General features: G+C 36.8%; 1 protein-coding gene across 1 annotated transcript in view; it reads left to right on the top strand.

The window, feature by feature from the left end:
- The window catches only part of LOC145989686 (uncharacterized), a 29,786-nt gene extending 15,328 nt beyond the window's left edge, over positions 1 to 14,458 (top strand). The window contains exons 2-4 of the mRNA XM_083124950.1: positions 3,426 to 3,781; positions 5,017 to 6,316; positions 14,098 to 14,458. Coding sequence (XP_082981076.1) covers positions 3,426 to 3,781; positions 5,017 to 6,316; positions 14,098 to 14,381 — 1,940 coding nt within the window. The 3' untranslated portion in view covers positions 14,382 to 14,458. The remainder of the gene's footprint in view (positions 1 to 3,425; positions 3,782 to 5,016; positions 6,317 to 14,097) is intronic.
- Positions 14,459 to 15,687: the final 1,229 nt, after the last annotated feature.

Consider the following 15,687-nt stretch of genomic DNA (forward strand, 5'->3'; position numbering starts at 1 on the left):
AAAACATTTTTTTCGAAATAATAATAATAATAATTATTATTATTATTATATAAATCGGGAGACTCGATCCACCAAACGAGTGAATACCAGCAGAACTATTTTCCATTTTATGCAGTTAGTATCTGAAATGCATTTTTATATTAACTTTTGCACGTCTTTGTTTTGTTTTGTTTCATAAAGTTTGTTGTGTGAACTCTCACAATCAAATGTAATTATTAGAATTTTGAAAACTGTGGAACCATTTGTTCTTTGGATGAATGTTTTCGATCAAATGCATTTTTATTTTGTTTATTCTGTTCGAGTACTAACTAAATGAACTTTATTTCTGTTCTTAACAAGAAGAGTAAGAAACTTTCGGCTGACTTGTATCTTTAAATGAAGGATGTCAATTTCCAGGGGAGTCCACCGACCCGTTCGACCCCACTCCTGACGCCCATGCAAAGTTCCTTTTGTTTTATTGCGATTATTTCATCATGCTACGAATGTGATTTTTACTTAAGATTTTGTTCAATATATGCCTTTTTTAGAAAGATAACGCGGGCCCAGGTTTGGTTCTCTTAGCATTAAAATGAAGTCCCTAAATGCATTCTACTAACCTTCCGGTTTACTTCTAGATTAATTCCCACTGATCTACGATACTTACAGTCGCTTGTCAACGGCTCGTATACACTGTCCATGGGAAGAGCGCATGCTTGCATAAGGTAGTTTTTAAGTTGTTTTTTTTTTCAACATAAATATTTTTTTTTTCGAAATCCAAACAGTGCCCATTACGTTAAGGAAGGTCCAAATTTCGTGTGACAATGATTGCCAAAATTTTACGATAATAGTCTTCTTGCTAGGAAAATTTGAAAGAAAATTATAAAAGAATCTGAAATGTTACCGAGAAATGCAGTTAGTTACAAGTACCATTAACCCGACACGTGTAACATATTTCAGAAAGACAATACAGCCATTATCTTCCATAATAAAGACTAGCCTTTATGGCAGGCTATGATAACTATTGAACTACCTAGTGACAGTGTTGCCAAGAACCTCAGAGAACAATATTATTATTATTTGTTGATCCATAGAAAATACCCATTCGCAGAAAAATGGGTTTCATACAATGATCGATTTGGTTTATTTTACTTAGTTTTTCTTCCACTTGTGAATGAGAATGAGTGATGTTATGATGAAGAACATCAGTTAAAAAGCCGAGAATCGAAACTGGAAGCCTTGCGTCGTAGGAAGTTGAGATATACTACACTCCACCACTGTGGTCGGCTGGATTCATTGAATGAAGGAAAATCATTTGGGAATAACATTAGATGAAGATGGTTGGTATTAAATTGAAAATTTTGCGAAAAATGGCCACAAAAATTAACTTCAATAGATGATGCGAAGTATTCGTTATTTGCAAATGACATATTGATGCTTAATTTCGGTTTGTTTTTATTTGGTGGATAAATTACACGACGAAAGATATGAGGAAACTAAAAAAATTCAAATAAGTGACCCTGGCAAACTTCCCTTATCACTTAAAATTTTACCTAAAATTCCCTGCAAAGAGGGAAATTTCACTTAATGAATTAACACTGCAGGTAATAGTTTCCTCAGCAGGACACAATGCAAAATATTTGCTGGCTCACTGCCGAGATAGTTTTCCTGGAGCGAAGAGCGGATGGATTCAGCATCCGGAGTCACAATGATACACAGCATGATAAACTGCCTAGGTCAAAAGCATGTACAGCGAGAAGAACAATCCATTGTTCTTGGCTGCCTTTGTTCCGCGTGAGATCGAGCTCCAGCAGACTGTTGTTGACCACTTTCTTATTGCCCCGATCTTAATTTTGTTATGGTGGTCATGCTGTGCGGAAATACGTCGCATCGATATTTTGCAAAATTGTAACTCATTGTCTCCAAATTGAAACAGTGTATGTGATTGATTGATCGGTTTGCTTTATTTTACTTCGCTTCTTGTGCCACTTTTGGCTAATTTGCGAAGATGGGGACGAGTGATATGGTGAAATTGATAAATGGACACTCACAAACATCCATGTCCACGCCGGGATTCGAATCCGGGACCCCTGGCGTCGTAGCGAGATGTTTGAAACAGTGTCATTCTTCTGTGGGGGGAGAATATGGTTTGCTCATATTATTGTACTTGTGTAATATTAGAAGATATGTTTTGGGGGGCAACATCGACAAACATTATTGTTGTTTATTGTTGATATATTGATTGTTTACTTTTTAAAATTTACGTAAAAGTAAATAAGTATCACGCCTGTATGACATTTGTCTAAACGTGAAGATGAACGACGATATGATGAAATTGATGAAGGGACACTCTCAAAGAACACCCATGCCCAGATCGGGATTCGAACCAGAGTCCCTTGGCGTCGTAGCGGCGCGGTATGTTAAGCACTCCTCAACGGAGGTAGGCTCAAACGATGTGTGGCGTGTGTGTGTGCGAGTGACTGATGAAACTTCACCAATGAATATGTGTGTTACTTTCACAAATTTCCAGTAGCAAGTAATTACATTCCTTGTTCAAACCTCCATTTCGTAAGGGCAATGTCTTATTTTGAATTATTGAAAAGAAAATAACATTAATTTTACTTTCCACGTGAAGAAGCACATTGAACAACAATAACAAAAAAAAAAAAAATTAAACCACTCGCCCCCCCACCCTGGGGGAGTCAACCTCCTTGTCCCCCGCTGCATACGCCCATGTAACAAAACTCTTATACATGATTTGATGTTTATTTTGATGAAATACAGACAATCCAAGCCTGGGCATGGGAGTTATTTGTGAATGTCCCTTCACAAATTTTATCACATCATCAATCAATTCTATTGACATCACTTTTATACCCATTTATACAATAAATATACAATATGCACCTCAGTTAAGACATTACAGAAAAAATACAAATCAAAATTATCTGGTAATACACCTACTCTTCATCTCTCTCAAATAAGAAACATAACCCACGGTTTTAGTGAGGCAAAAGAATAACCTTATTAAAAAAAAACTTAAATGTTACTGTTAAATAACAGTTTCTTTATTGTAGGTATATAAGAGCATCAAAATAACAATAATCTCAGCTTAAATTGCTACATGATTTTGCAATATACTTATGTTATGCAACAGTAACTTGAATTAATTCTTATCAACAATAAATCCAACTTTTTTTCAAAACAAATAGGCATGCACCCGATGGAAGCACATGGTGTTTCGAATCCCATCATAATCGAGACCCCATTAGCCTTTCTTTGCTAAAAGCAGTTTTAAAAAATGCAAACAAATAGCCACACTTATGTAATCACAAATATCAAGGTAGGTTTTGGCGCTAATCAAGGATGCCCCGTTTTGGAGTTTAAACCACCCCTGTTACATATTGAGAATGATATGTATAAAATACTTGTATTTCTATCCTATCTAGGTACGACATCACTTAGCAGATCCGCACCGCAGTTGAGTAATGGAAATTCCACATATTTGTTGGAACCAGTAGATGCGAGGACAAATGCAAAGTATAACACCGACCTTTCTTCGGATCAACCGGTGGAGGATGACAAGCTACAGACCCGAAGCTACATCAAGGTACCCACCGAACGCCCACAAGTCGACAAAACCAAGATTATGTCCATGATGGACAATGTGTTCACATACCCCAGGCACCATCTCACAAACCGAACACTGAAGGAAGCTGCGAAGAAGTACATCAGCAGAAAATTCAACGAGTACAAGTTGGAAACTGGGATACAGATATTTGAGGCACGACAACTAGATCTCAAGGTAAAACATGAAACAATTGACACTAGGCATGTACTTGTTCTTTTGGTAGTAGTAGTAAAAAAATAGAATGCAGAACCATTAGATAAAGAAAAGAATTACTAACACAAAGTGCACTCTTTCAGTGTAGAATCCATAAAAACAAATTACAGCCATATCTCAATGAACAAGTGCCCAACAGGAAGTGTAGCCACCTTTACTTCCTGTCTGCTAGGCAGCCATATTGAATAAGACAGTCGCCAGCCTCAGATTGCGTAGGAAGAAAGTGACAGGACACTCTGCATTGTCTTTTACCTTATATTTTAACCCCTTTTGACCCAACTTACCCTTTACACGTTTTAAACTTTGACTTCTTCCTTTAATACCTGAAGCAGCCTCATGATGTGCCGAAAGCTTGAGTAACTAAAAAAAAAGTAAGTACATGCCTAACTGGACTTTAGATTCAAAATATATTATTTTCATCTTTTCCTCTGAAAAAAAAAAGACATGCTGTAAAAATTGGTCTCGAAGCGACACAGACAGTTGTTCCAGATGTTAAACACCACATTGTGGTTAACGTTTAACCCTGTTTATGTGAAAATAACACAAAAATGTCTGTAACCACCATTTGAACACTTTAACCTAAACGTGGTGTGGCGTGGACACCAGTTCAGATATTTTGTTTTCTGCTTCTTTGCGATTGCGACGATTAGGATGAACTTTAATTTGATGTAAAACATTAACTGCATTAAAGCTGTTAAACTCAGCCGTTACAAAAATTATTTAAGTAGCCATTTCGTTGTACTGTTTTTCTAGCTCTTTCGCTCAATGCAAAGAACCAACCAGTTTGTTTTGAATTTTGATTAGTTCAGACATTATTTTAGAACATTGTAAGAACACTCAATGATCTTAAACACAGAGATACACTTGCAGTGGTAGTAATCTTGGTGATGCACATATATTACGTATCATACCTTTAACGAAATTTGTATGTTGAGATTTGCTGGAAAACATTAGGCATCACAAGAATGGCAATTGTATTTTTTTTTTTTTTTGCATCCACTCTAACACAGAGACGGTTTTGAGTTTGCAATGTTATTACTAAATTTTATATATTCATGATGTCAGGAAATTGTTGTAATTAAATTAGAGTATTACACATTGTTGTTTATATCATACCCAGAGTGTAAATTCCTTAATGAAGAGATGAAGAACTTTTCATGGGCACTGAAATTTATTGTTGTTCTTTTTCCTTTCAGAGTGGTACCGCTCTTCCATTAGGCAACAATATAATCGGAATTTGGCCAGGAGAGTTGTGGGGAACGTCCAGAGATAAAATTATTCTCATAGGTGCTCATTGGGACACCACAAAATTCTCTCCAGGCTTCGATGACAACGGGTCTGGACTTGCGGTTATGTTAGAAGTTGCGAGGTCTCTGACCTCATCCAGCTGTAAACCGCGATACTCTGTCATTTTCGTTGCTTTCGACTATGAGGAGACTGGCTGTCAAGGTAGTATGGAGTTTATTAAGAGCTACCTAACTCCATTTATCCTAGAAGCTCACGGGTGGCCAATATTTCAAGGGGCCATCATCTTGGATTCAATAGCGAACTATAATACTAGCAGTTATTCACAAGATTTACCTCCAGAATGGAGAGAGGTTCTTCCAGGATTCCAGCAGAAACTCCAGGCCAATCATTTCAAAGGAGATTTCTTGGCTGCGATATACAGGAGGGATCCTGATAGGAAACTAGCATCAGTATTCTCTCGACACTGGTCCAGCGGCGGTGATCCTGTGCATATTGTGAATGGGGATGGTCATCCACCACCGCAACTCAGCCCTTATGCCGTTATCGGTAGTCTGAAGATACCAGGTGGAATTATAACAGCGGACAAGATCAACAAGGAGATACTCGAGAGTCAAGAACAAGAGAAGACGAGGTTTGAAGACCTGCAGGAACAGGCGAAACCCAAAGATGATCTCGTTGAAGACATGATCATGGAACCTTTGGGTGACACAGACATGTTGGTCGATATTGACAAGGAACCTGAGGAATCGGTGTTGATGTTCAAGCAGAATGTGACCACTACCGAGGAGCCACACGCAGAAGTTTTGACAGAAGCCAGTAACATTAAAGAAGACAGTATGGTTGATGACGAACCAGACACAGAAGATTCACCAGCGGATGAGAACGAAGGATCAACAGACATTCCAACCAAGAAGGACAAGAACCTCCAAGAGATTTTCGATACCGAATCAGTTCCCAACAATGAGGATGAATCTGTGGAACCAGAAACAGACAAGTACGTGAGGATAGTAAGGCAGGTGTTGCAGAAAACATCCGAAGAACCAATGAAAAAAAGTATTGTAGATTACATAGAGGCAAGAGGTTTCAAGCTGAACTTGCTAACACTGGATCTGCCTGACAAACTACCACATGTGGCTGTGCTTGCTCGGTATGTGGATTTCCTGCGAAGTGACCACGCACGATTTTGGTTCCTTAATGATACGTCGTTGCCAGATGAATCATTTCCAGCAATCTTGCTCACCGACACAGGTAAGTCGCTGTTCCATTTTCACATTTATATCACTTTAGACTCTGTTGGTGTGGCTGGAGAATTCAAATATAATAAAATATAGAAGTTTAATTTTTCAAATTTCCCTTTTTCTTTACTTCTCAAATAAATTTTTCAAGTCTTTCATGAGCTCATTAAAATAACCAAGAAAGCAATTGCTCATTTCATTATATACAGGGTGTTCATAGGAAATAGCGCAAACTGACACAGGTGAAAGTACACGATAATAGAAGCAAAAAACTCTTAGTAAACATCGGTCTGCAAACGAGCCATTTTCGAGATGAACGCGAATGTGTGATTACAAGCCGCCACTGACTTCATTGTGTGTAAACGTCATCCTAGTTGGTAAAATGCTAATAATACAATAAGAAAAGCGACTTCCACTGTAAAATTAGACTGTGTACTGATAGTATCCATCCTGTTTGATTACAACGCCACCTCTCGGAAATCTTCTGTTTTGTAAACAAAGAGCAAACCTTGGACCGCGCAAGGAGTAAAGCACTCTTGTGTTTACAATGCAATCAATGACGGCTTGTACCCACACATTCGTATAAAGTAAAACTTAACTAATTATATGTATATGTTTGACCTTTATGACATTACTATAGCTATTTTTCGCGATCCGCCTACAACACTCCACTAACAGCTCTCGTTCTAGCATTTTTCCTATGCCTTTGCTGACCGGACGCTAAGAAGGTTTGGCGTAGAGGGCTCGGCCTGCCAGGAAGAATGCTTGGATCTCTCCAGTACCCGCGAAAGACTCTCTTTTACGCCAGCGTACAGAGCACCTGATTGCTTGTAGGGATCATGTAACCCTTCCTGCCTTCTGACGCAGACGACAGCAGTAGAATTTCTACCAGTTTCTTCACGCTCGTACTGTGAGGTGCTACAATATGCAATTTTGACTGACGTAACTTTACTAAATTCAAATCTTAATGACCACTGCATTGTTAAATTTATCGCTGGAACAGTGACGTGCATTAAAAACTAAAAGAACAAACAGTTTTGTTATACAAGTTAATAAAGTCCTCGTGGTAGAAGTTCAGCCTGTGGCTGCTCTACCACTTAACCAGCAAATCTATTTTTTTTAAATTATTTTTTCTTTAGTATCTAACTACTTAATATTGTGTCAATGGAAATGTTTAGCATTCGTTTCAAAACTCTTAACATGGAATGGTTTCTGGACAAAATTATTTAGAAATGTTTATCAGTATTCTCAAGATGCAATAAACAGTGGTCTGAATTACTAATCGGCACTGTTACGTCAGTAGTTTGTACGATAGTTCGAATCTCGGCCTGGGCATCGGTGTTCTTTGTGAGTGTTCCTTCATCAAATTCATCATGTCATCACTCATATTCATATTCGTGATTAGCCAAAGGTGGTAGAAAAGCGAAGTAAAATACACCAAATCAAAGTTGGATCATACACAACAACAGTGGCGTCTCGTCCCTTTGGGCTTGCGGGGCTTAGCCCCTAAAGAAAAACGGACGTATTGACGTAATTTTCAATCACCATAATACATAACTATCACAATATCTTTTAAAAGGCGATTTTTACCGACGTAAGTTCATCGTCAGCAGCAATGGATACGACAGCGCTCCTAGCGGCATTGATGTCAGTTATCATCTCGGGGCTCGACGCAGAGGAAGGTATGGTCTACGCTACACGCTACAGTGAAGGTCACGTTCTAGCAGAGAGAGCGAAGGGAGGGGTGCAATGGGTTTGGATGATGATTCGGAGCGTCGCGTTCGTTCGATCCCGCGTGTTGTACTGTAGCGTTGTGGTGGCTTTTATTCGCTATGAACAAAGTGGATTTCTTGTTGGCAACACCATTTCAGACATTGAGTGACCAAGAAAAACTTGTTGTTAAACAATTAGGTTTAGAGGGCTTCAATGAAAAAATAATTACAAAATTAATAAAAAAATATAATTACAAAATTTGCTGAACAGAAGAACAGGAGAGCACAGTTCTTGTTTAAATGAGAACCGACGTTCGTAGAAAGGTATGTTTCACAGCAATACCTGTTTCTTTTGTAATTCATGTGAATGGTCATTATATTTTAAATTCTTTAAAAAAATAAGTCCAATTTTGTAGTTTAGAAGAAGATAAATACATGTTTTTTGTAATTCATATGAATTGTTATTGCCTTTTATCGTGTATTGTTTTAAAGAACTTATTTAATGAAACACTTGGGTTCGAACATCTTTATATTAAACTCCATAACACATGTATATCAAATCAACAACCAGTAACTATAACAACAATAATATATATGGCTGTTTCAGCCCATGGCTTCATAACTTAAACTAATATATAACAATATTCCCCTTGGTTGCAAAATGAAACATAATAATAATTATAACCATTCTAAACTGGTTCATATCTGCAAGGTGGTTTATGTATCCTTGCAGACCTTCGTGGAAATGATGCTGCTGTAGTGGACTCTTGTTTCGAACATCCTGGCTTCTCCAGACCCTGCATACCTCCTTGTCTCTGCTGCTCCATTTCTTCATTGTGAGCCACAGAAGGTAATTCCATATAGTCCAAGTTAGCAAATTGATTTTGCTCACCACCAAACTCTTCAGTACATCGTGTCGAGCGTTCACCATTACCATATCTTCCACTCTCGTTCCTTCTGGAAATCTCTGGCTTCAAAAATGAAAAATGAACATTTCTTGTGTAATTGTCCCTCTTAACTTTGAAAATTGAGTGCGATAATTGTCCTACTATCTCGCCTTTTTCATACTGCTTTCTTTCTGGACAATAATAATATACTCCAGATCCTTTCTTATAATGCTCTGCCTCATAAATAACCCTTGTTCTATCATTATGAATTAATTTATTGGCGTTTACTTTGTATGAAAATAAAATTTCATTTGGTGATTTCCCCATAATCACATTTACAGTATTGTTGTGATAGAACAACATTCTCTTTAAGAATTTATCCACATAAGCATTGCGTCTGTTGACGTTGCCTTTTGTTAACTCTCCTGTTAAAGTCATGTACCTTTTGATGATTTGTACATGCCTTTCAACTTCTCCATTTGCACATGGTCTATACGGTGGACTGTGAATTAATTTTATTCCATGATTGTTACAAAATCTCTGGAAATCCCTGCTGGCAAATGGTGGGCCACCATCAGAACATATGGTATTTGGTATTCCAAATATGGAAAAATGATTTGTCAACTTCTCAACAGTTTCTTCAGCCGTTAAATGAACAACTTGCCAAACATTTACGTATTTACTAAATGCATCCACTAAAATAAGAAATTTATATCCATGGAAGAAAAAATGATCTATGTGTACTCTGTGAAATGGTTCCTCTTCAGGCTTCCATGAAACATACTCTTGTTTATTTGGTGCTCTTGAATGTCTTCTGCACACATCACACGACAGAACATAATTCTCTATATTCTGGTTCATGCTCGGCCACCAAAAGTACTTTCTTGCAACATGTTTGGATTTCACAACTCCAGAATGAAATTTGTGCAAGTCTTGTAGAACCTTATTTCTCAATAATTTTGGCACTACAATTCGCTCACCATGGCATAACATTCCATTATTGCAATTTAAGACATTTTTATTCTGAGAATAAATTTTCAATTCTCCATCAGCTTCTTTACGTGTTATATTCCTCCAATCCTTCACTGTGTATTCATATGCTAGTAACAATGTTTCATCCTGTTTCATTGCTTCAATTACTTCCTCAACTCTTAAAGGATTTTCACTCATCAATGTCTCATTATCCAAAAAATAAATAGGTAAATCCTCTTCTTCATTCACTAAACATGACACAGGTAATCTGGACAAGACATCAGCTATCCCTACATTCTTCGTGTAATGAATGGAATAATCATAATTTGCTAGAAGTAACCTCCATCTTTGCCATCTCATAGATACTGCAGGAGAAATTGCTTTGTCCGGATCTAATATCGATTTACCTGTTGAAGAATCTGTTAAAATTTTAAATTTGTTTCCTGCCAAATATATATAAAAATGTTTTATACCTTCCACTACGGCCAAACTTTCCTTGTCAGCTTGAGAGTAACTTTTCTGACTATCTGTTAAAGTAGCTGAAAAACATGCAATAGGTTTCAGCACTCCTTCTATTTCATGTGTCAACTGACAACCTATCCCATAGCCACTTGCATCCGTGACTAAAACTAATGGCAATCGAGTGTCAAATGCTACTAAAACAGGTGCAGAAACTAATAGCTGCTTAACTAGCTGAAACTCCCTCTCACATTCTTCGTTCCAAAACCATTGTACATTCTTCCTTTGCAATAAATAAAGATTAGGTATCCTAGAACTCAAATTAGGCAAAAATCGTGCATGATACGCCACTAAACCCATGAATGTCGCCAATTCCTTTTTATTCTCAGGCACCTTACATTTTAACACTGCCTGAACATGTTCACTTGTAGGTAAAATTCCATGTTCCGTGAATTTCCTTCCTAGAAAATTTACTTCATGAACAAAAAATTCAGACTTCTGCAAATTTACCTTCACATTGTACTGCATCAATCTTTCCAAAACTAATACAGTTAGTTTGTAACAGTCATGCAACGTATCTGCTCCTAAAAGAATGTCATCAATAAATGATACCACTCCATCAATACCACCAAGTATTGTGTCCATGGCTCTTTGAAATACTTGAGAACTTATTTTAGTTCCAAACGGTAAACGTTTATGTACATACAAATGACCTTCATTTACAATGGTAAGAACACGTTGAGACTTTTCTTCGACTAATAATTGATGAAAAGCTGAACGTAGATCAATCTTCGTATACCACTTATGTGAACCTAACTTATGATAAAGTTCGTCAAAAGTTGGAAGTGGATATTGTAAAGTATCTACATTTGGCTTTACAGTTTTGCTATAGTCAGCACATACACGAATACTTCCATCTGCTTTTCGCACAGGAACTACAGGACTACTCCAATCAGAACTTTCTATTTCTTCTAAGATTCCTTGCTGGCACAAATCTTTTATTGCCTTGCCTACTTCATCACGCATAAAGTAAGGTAGATTGTAACCTTTCCTTTTCACAGGTACAAATCCAGGCTTCAATGGAATTCTAACATTAATATTTCTTATAGGTTCCGAAATGTCATTATTGAACAAAATTTTAAATTTTACTAAAATATCAGATTTCAACTTCGCTGATTCCCCATTCGATGTGTCTGTGTACAAGCTCCTTGTAATACTATTCCAATCCTTTTCCTCTATTTGCCCTTTTACAGTATCAATTACCAAACTTCTTCTCCAATCGCCAAAGAGAACACGCAATCCTGCTCGACCAAGTATAGGTTTTAAATCATTTAAATCTCCTACTATAAACGGCATTTCATAACTCAGTGAGTTATACTTTACAGGTAAGGAAATTTGACCCTCAAACTTCAACTTTTCTCCTGTGATAGTACCATAGCCATTTTTGAGTGGATTCAATCGTAAAACGTCGCTGCTTTTCCATACACTACTCTTAGGTAGAATATTAGCATAACTTCCTGTATCCACTATGAATTTAACTGGTTCATTGCAGATATATAGCTGAACATGTAAGGGTTGAATCTCATTGCATAATAACTCCTCAACATGCTTGCTACTTTCTTCACTTTTATGCTGTACAGTATTTATTACATTTATACTGAATATATTGTGCTGGCTTCCACTGTAGTCAAAATTATTACCTTGGGTTTTGTTTATCGCATCTTCCTCCTCAGAGGGTGTAGAAGAAGATCTTACATTAGATGTAGTCTTATTTAAATATTGCACAGCCCTTGAGGTGTAGTTAGGTTGTTTTTGATGCATGAAATCTGCCTTCTTCCCAGATGATCTTTTATCTACATCTTTTATTTCATTCTTGTATCTACAAACATTAGAAAGATGATTTATCTTGCCACAAAATCTGCAAGCTTTCCCCATAGCTGGACAACCTTCAGCTCCATGTTTTGTTTTCGAACCACATCTATAGCAAATCCAGTTAAAATTCCGTGGACTATCTTGTTGCAATTGTGCTTTATAACATTTCTTTACCTCTAATTTGTTCTTGTACATACTTCTTGGTGTGTATGTGTTAACTTTGTGGATGTTTGAGTCTTGCTGAATATGGCTACCAAATCTGTCTAGTACTTCATGATTCCTAATGTAATCACAAACATCTTTGTACGTCTTTGGAGTCTCCATAATTAACTTCCTTTTTAATGTACCTTCCTCAAGTCCAAAAATTGTTTGTTGCTTTAATTCATTATCAAAATCTTCTGGTTTAAACCCACATGTTAATGACAACTTTTTGATTCGTGATATATAATCATCCATTGATTCACCATGCTCTTTTTTAGCATTTTTAAATTTATATATCTCAAGCAACTTGTTTGTTTTAGGTTCATAAATATCAACGAGTTCTGTCAGCAAAACTTCGACAGGAAAACTACTAGGATCATTTGGAGCTAATTTAATATACAATGCCTCATAAGCATTATTTCCAATCACCGATAACAATAAATGAACCTTTTTATCTTCTTTAACTTCTTGTGCTTTCAAAAATGAATCAAATCTTCGCACATAAGCTTTAATATTACTTCCTACCTCATAGGACTCAAAGAATGGCAACGTATTCATTTTTCAAACTTCTTACAGTAGATTTGATTATTCTATTCAACTACAACAATCTTGTTAATTGTTCAACTCACAAATGTATCCAATCCATCGTCGCCACTTATCGTGTATTGTTTTAAAGAACTTATTTAATGAAACACTTGGGTTCGAACATCTTTATATTAAACTCCATAACACATGTATATCAAATCAACAACCAGTAACTATAACAACAATAATATATATGGCTGTTTCAGCCCATGGCTTCATAACTTAAACTAATATATAACACCTTTTAAATACTTTTTTTAAAAAATAAGTTCAGTTTTGTAGTTTAGAAGAAGAAAAATATCTATTTTTTGTAATTCATTTGAATTGTCATTATATTTTAAATTCTTAAAAAAATAAGCCCCGGCCAAATTTGAGGCCACGAGACGCCACTGCACAACAATGACGTGTATTGTTGTTTCTAGAGATGTTTGTGATTCAGGTAGGTTTTTTAATGACTTGAGTCATGCCGAAAGGTTTCCTTGTATAAAAACGTATAAAACACCAGCGTTCCAAACATTTGTTGCATAGTGAGGCCTGCATCACGGGAATTTTTTTGGGGGACAAAATTGTATACCAATTGGGCCAGGTTTTATCGGAACCCGACTGACTTCAGGAAAATAGACAATACCTACGGCGACTAATTCCATAAGTAAACTATTAAGCAAAAAAGAGCCGACCCTTCCTTTGGACTTGGCGTTCCCACCCTGAATGTCCATTCTACGCTACTGCCAGTTATACGGATATTACATCTACTTTCCGCCTGCACTTGCAGCAGTTCCGCAGGCAATTTGACTGAAACAGGCACTGTACAAAGTAAATGCTTACTAAATAACTACATTATTTTGTAATATTAGCAAAGTTAGACTGATTGATTTGGTATATTCACTTTGCATTTCTATCATCTGTGGCTAATCGCGAAGATGAGGGCGATATGATGAAATGGATGAAGACACACTCACAAATAACACCCATGTTCAGGCCAGGATTCGAAGCCGGGTACCAGAATTAGAGGCCGACTGTGAAATGAAAAATTAGTCAATAAAAACATCTAGCGTACATGAGTTGATTAATAATTGTATTTTTTTTTTCAAAATGCAATTTTTCAGGACCATATCGCGGGATCATGCAGAAGTGTTACCATTATACATGTGATTCAGCTGCCAACAATGAAGAAGTGCACTTCGCAAATGCAGACTTCCTCGCGAAAACTGCACAAACTTTGGCCAATGTAATTGTGGAATTAACCGAAGCCCAGTGTATACCATCGAAATGGCATGGTGCAGAATTTAAATTATACCATTCAGAAGTTACAGCCAATCCAGAGCCTTTCAAAGCAGCTAGAACTTTTGACGACGATTCCTCAGAGGGTATTTACAACATGCGGTTCTAAATAACTGTTTTCATTGTCTCATTACTCCAGATTGTATGCTTTGTTATTTATTGTAATTTTTTAGAATAAAGTTATTAGGTAAGATAATGTTTCCTTTCTTTGATAGTGTACATACAGAGGCATAGCATATTGTCCAAGTTCATTGCTTATAAATTGGCGACCACAGGCTTGCGAAGACTAATTTAGTTGGCGTTGCCTTAAGAGTTTCAATTGCTTATCTGGACCATGTTAGCCTAATTGTAATTTTATTTCTCTTCTTCCCAGAAACTATTAGGTATATGAAGATTAAATTTTAACATCCTAGTCTGAGTATTCGTTATCTCTATAGTACAGGTTTTACTGTGTCGATGTTTATATTATTTATGTCATGAAAGTAAATAATTGAAAATTAATATTGGTACAGAACAACCAACTCTGTGCTCTGGAGAGATATAAGTGCGAACTCTGATTACTGTAGCAAAATACATTGTTTTGGAGAGAGAGAGAGAAAAGCAAATGAAATGAAATTTCTTAATTTCTTCAAGACGGATATTATTTTAATGGTAGTTTCTATATTTTGTTATTTTTTGAGGACACATTAGGAGGTACTCTGGCACCACCTACCCCCTTGAGGGTGGGGGAATGCTTATGTTGGTGACAATAAGCTCTTATGGAGTTTTTAGTTTAAAGTGACAAGCCACAGTGACACGTGCCAGTTGGAAACGAACCCCCAAAAACCCATGCAACATTTCATACCGGATTAGCACAAGTTGCACATGTCGTGCCTGCCTCACTCTGACTGTGTCGTTTACTCCAGGGGGTGCTCGTTCGGCGGCGCAGATCGAATGCGCAGTTGTCCGTGGATGCATGACGTCATCGTCGAGAAGCTCGGCACGGAAAAGGCTGGTTCCTTATGCAAATATTGAGATATTTGACAAAGAATATCTTCTAAAATATAGTAGCAGGGGAAAAGTTACAATTTTTACTGTTAAGATTCATCCTTTCTAATCAATTTATCACAAAGTTGATTTAAATGTGTAAAATGGTTTTCAAGAAATCGTGTTACGAAGGAACCCCTGTTTTGTTCTCTCCAGGCTTCCAATGTAAGTGAGTTTTAACTTAAGCGCCTTGGATTTCTTTTTGCTGTATGTTTTGAAATAAGATTATTTTGTTCTTGTCAACTGAAATCATGCCTAAATGCTATGGAAAGCTGTAAAAACTATTATCAGAAAACTAACGGAAGAAATCTAAAATATCACAGCTTGATTGATATAAAAATGCGGGATTGCCCTTTCTTGTGAAAAGGCATTGTGCGAGATCTAAAAGC

Source organism: Lepisma saccharinum, chromosome 1, assembly GCF_977018435.1.
Source record: "Lepisma saccharinum chromosome 1, izLepSacc3.1, whole genome shotgun sequence".
In the NCBI taxonomy this organism is placed as follows: domain Eukaryota; kingdom Metazoa; phylum Arthropoda; class Insecta; order Zygentoma; family Lepismatidae; genus Lepisma; species Lepisma saccharinum.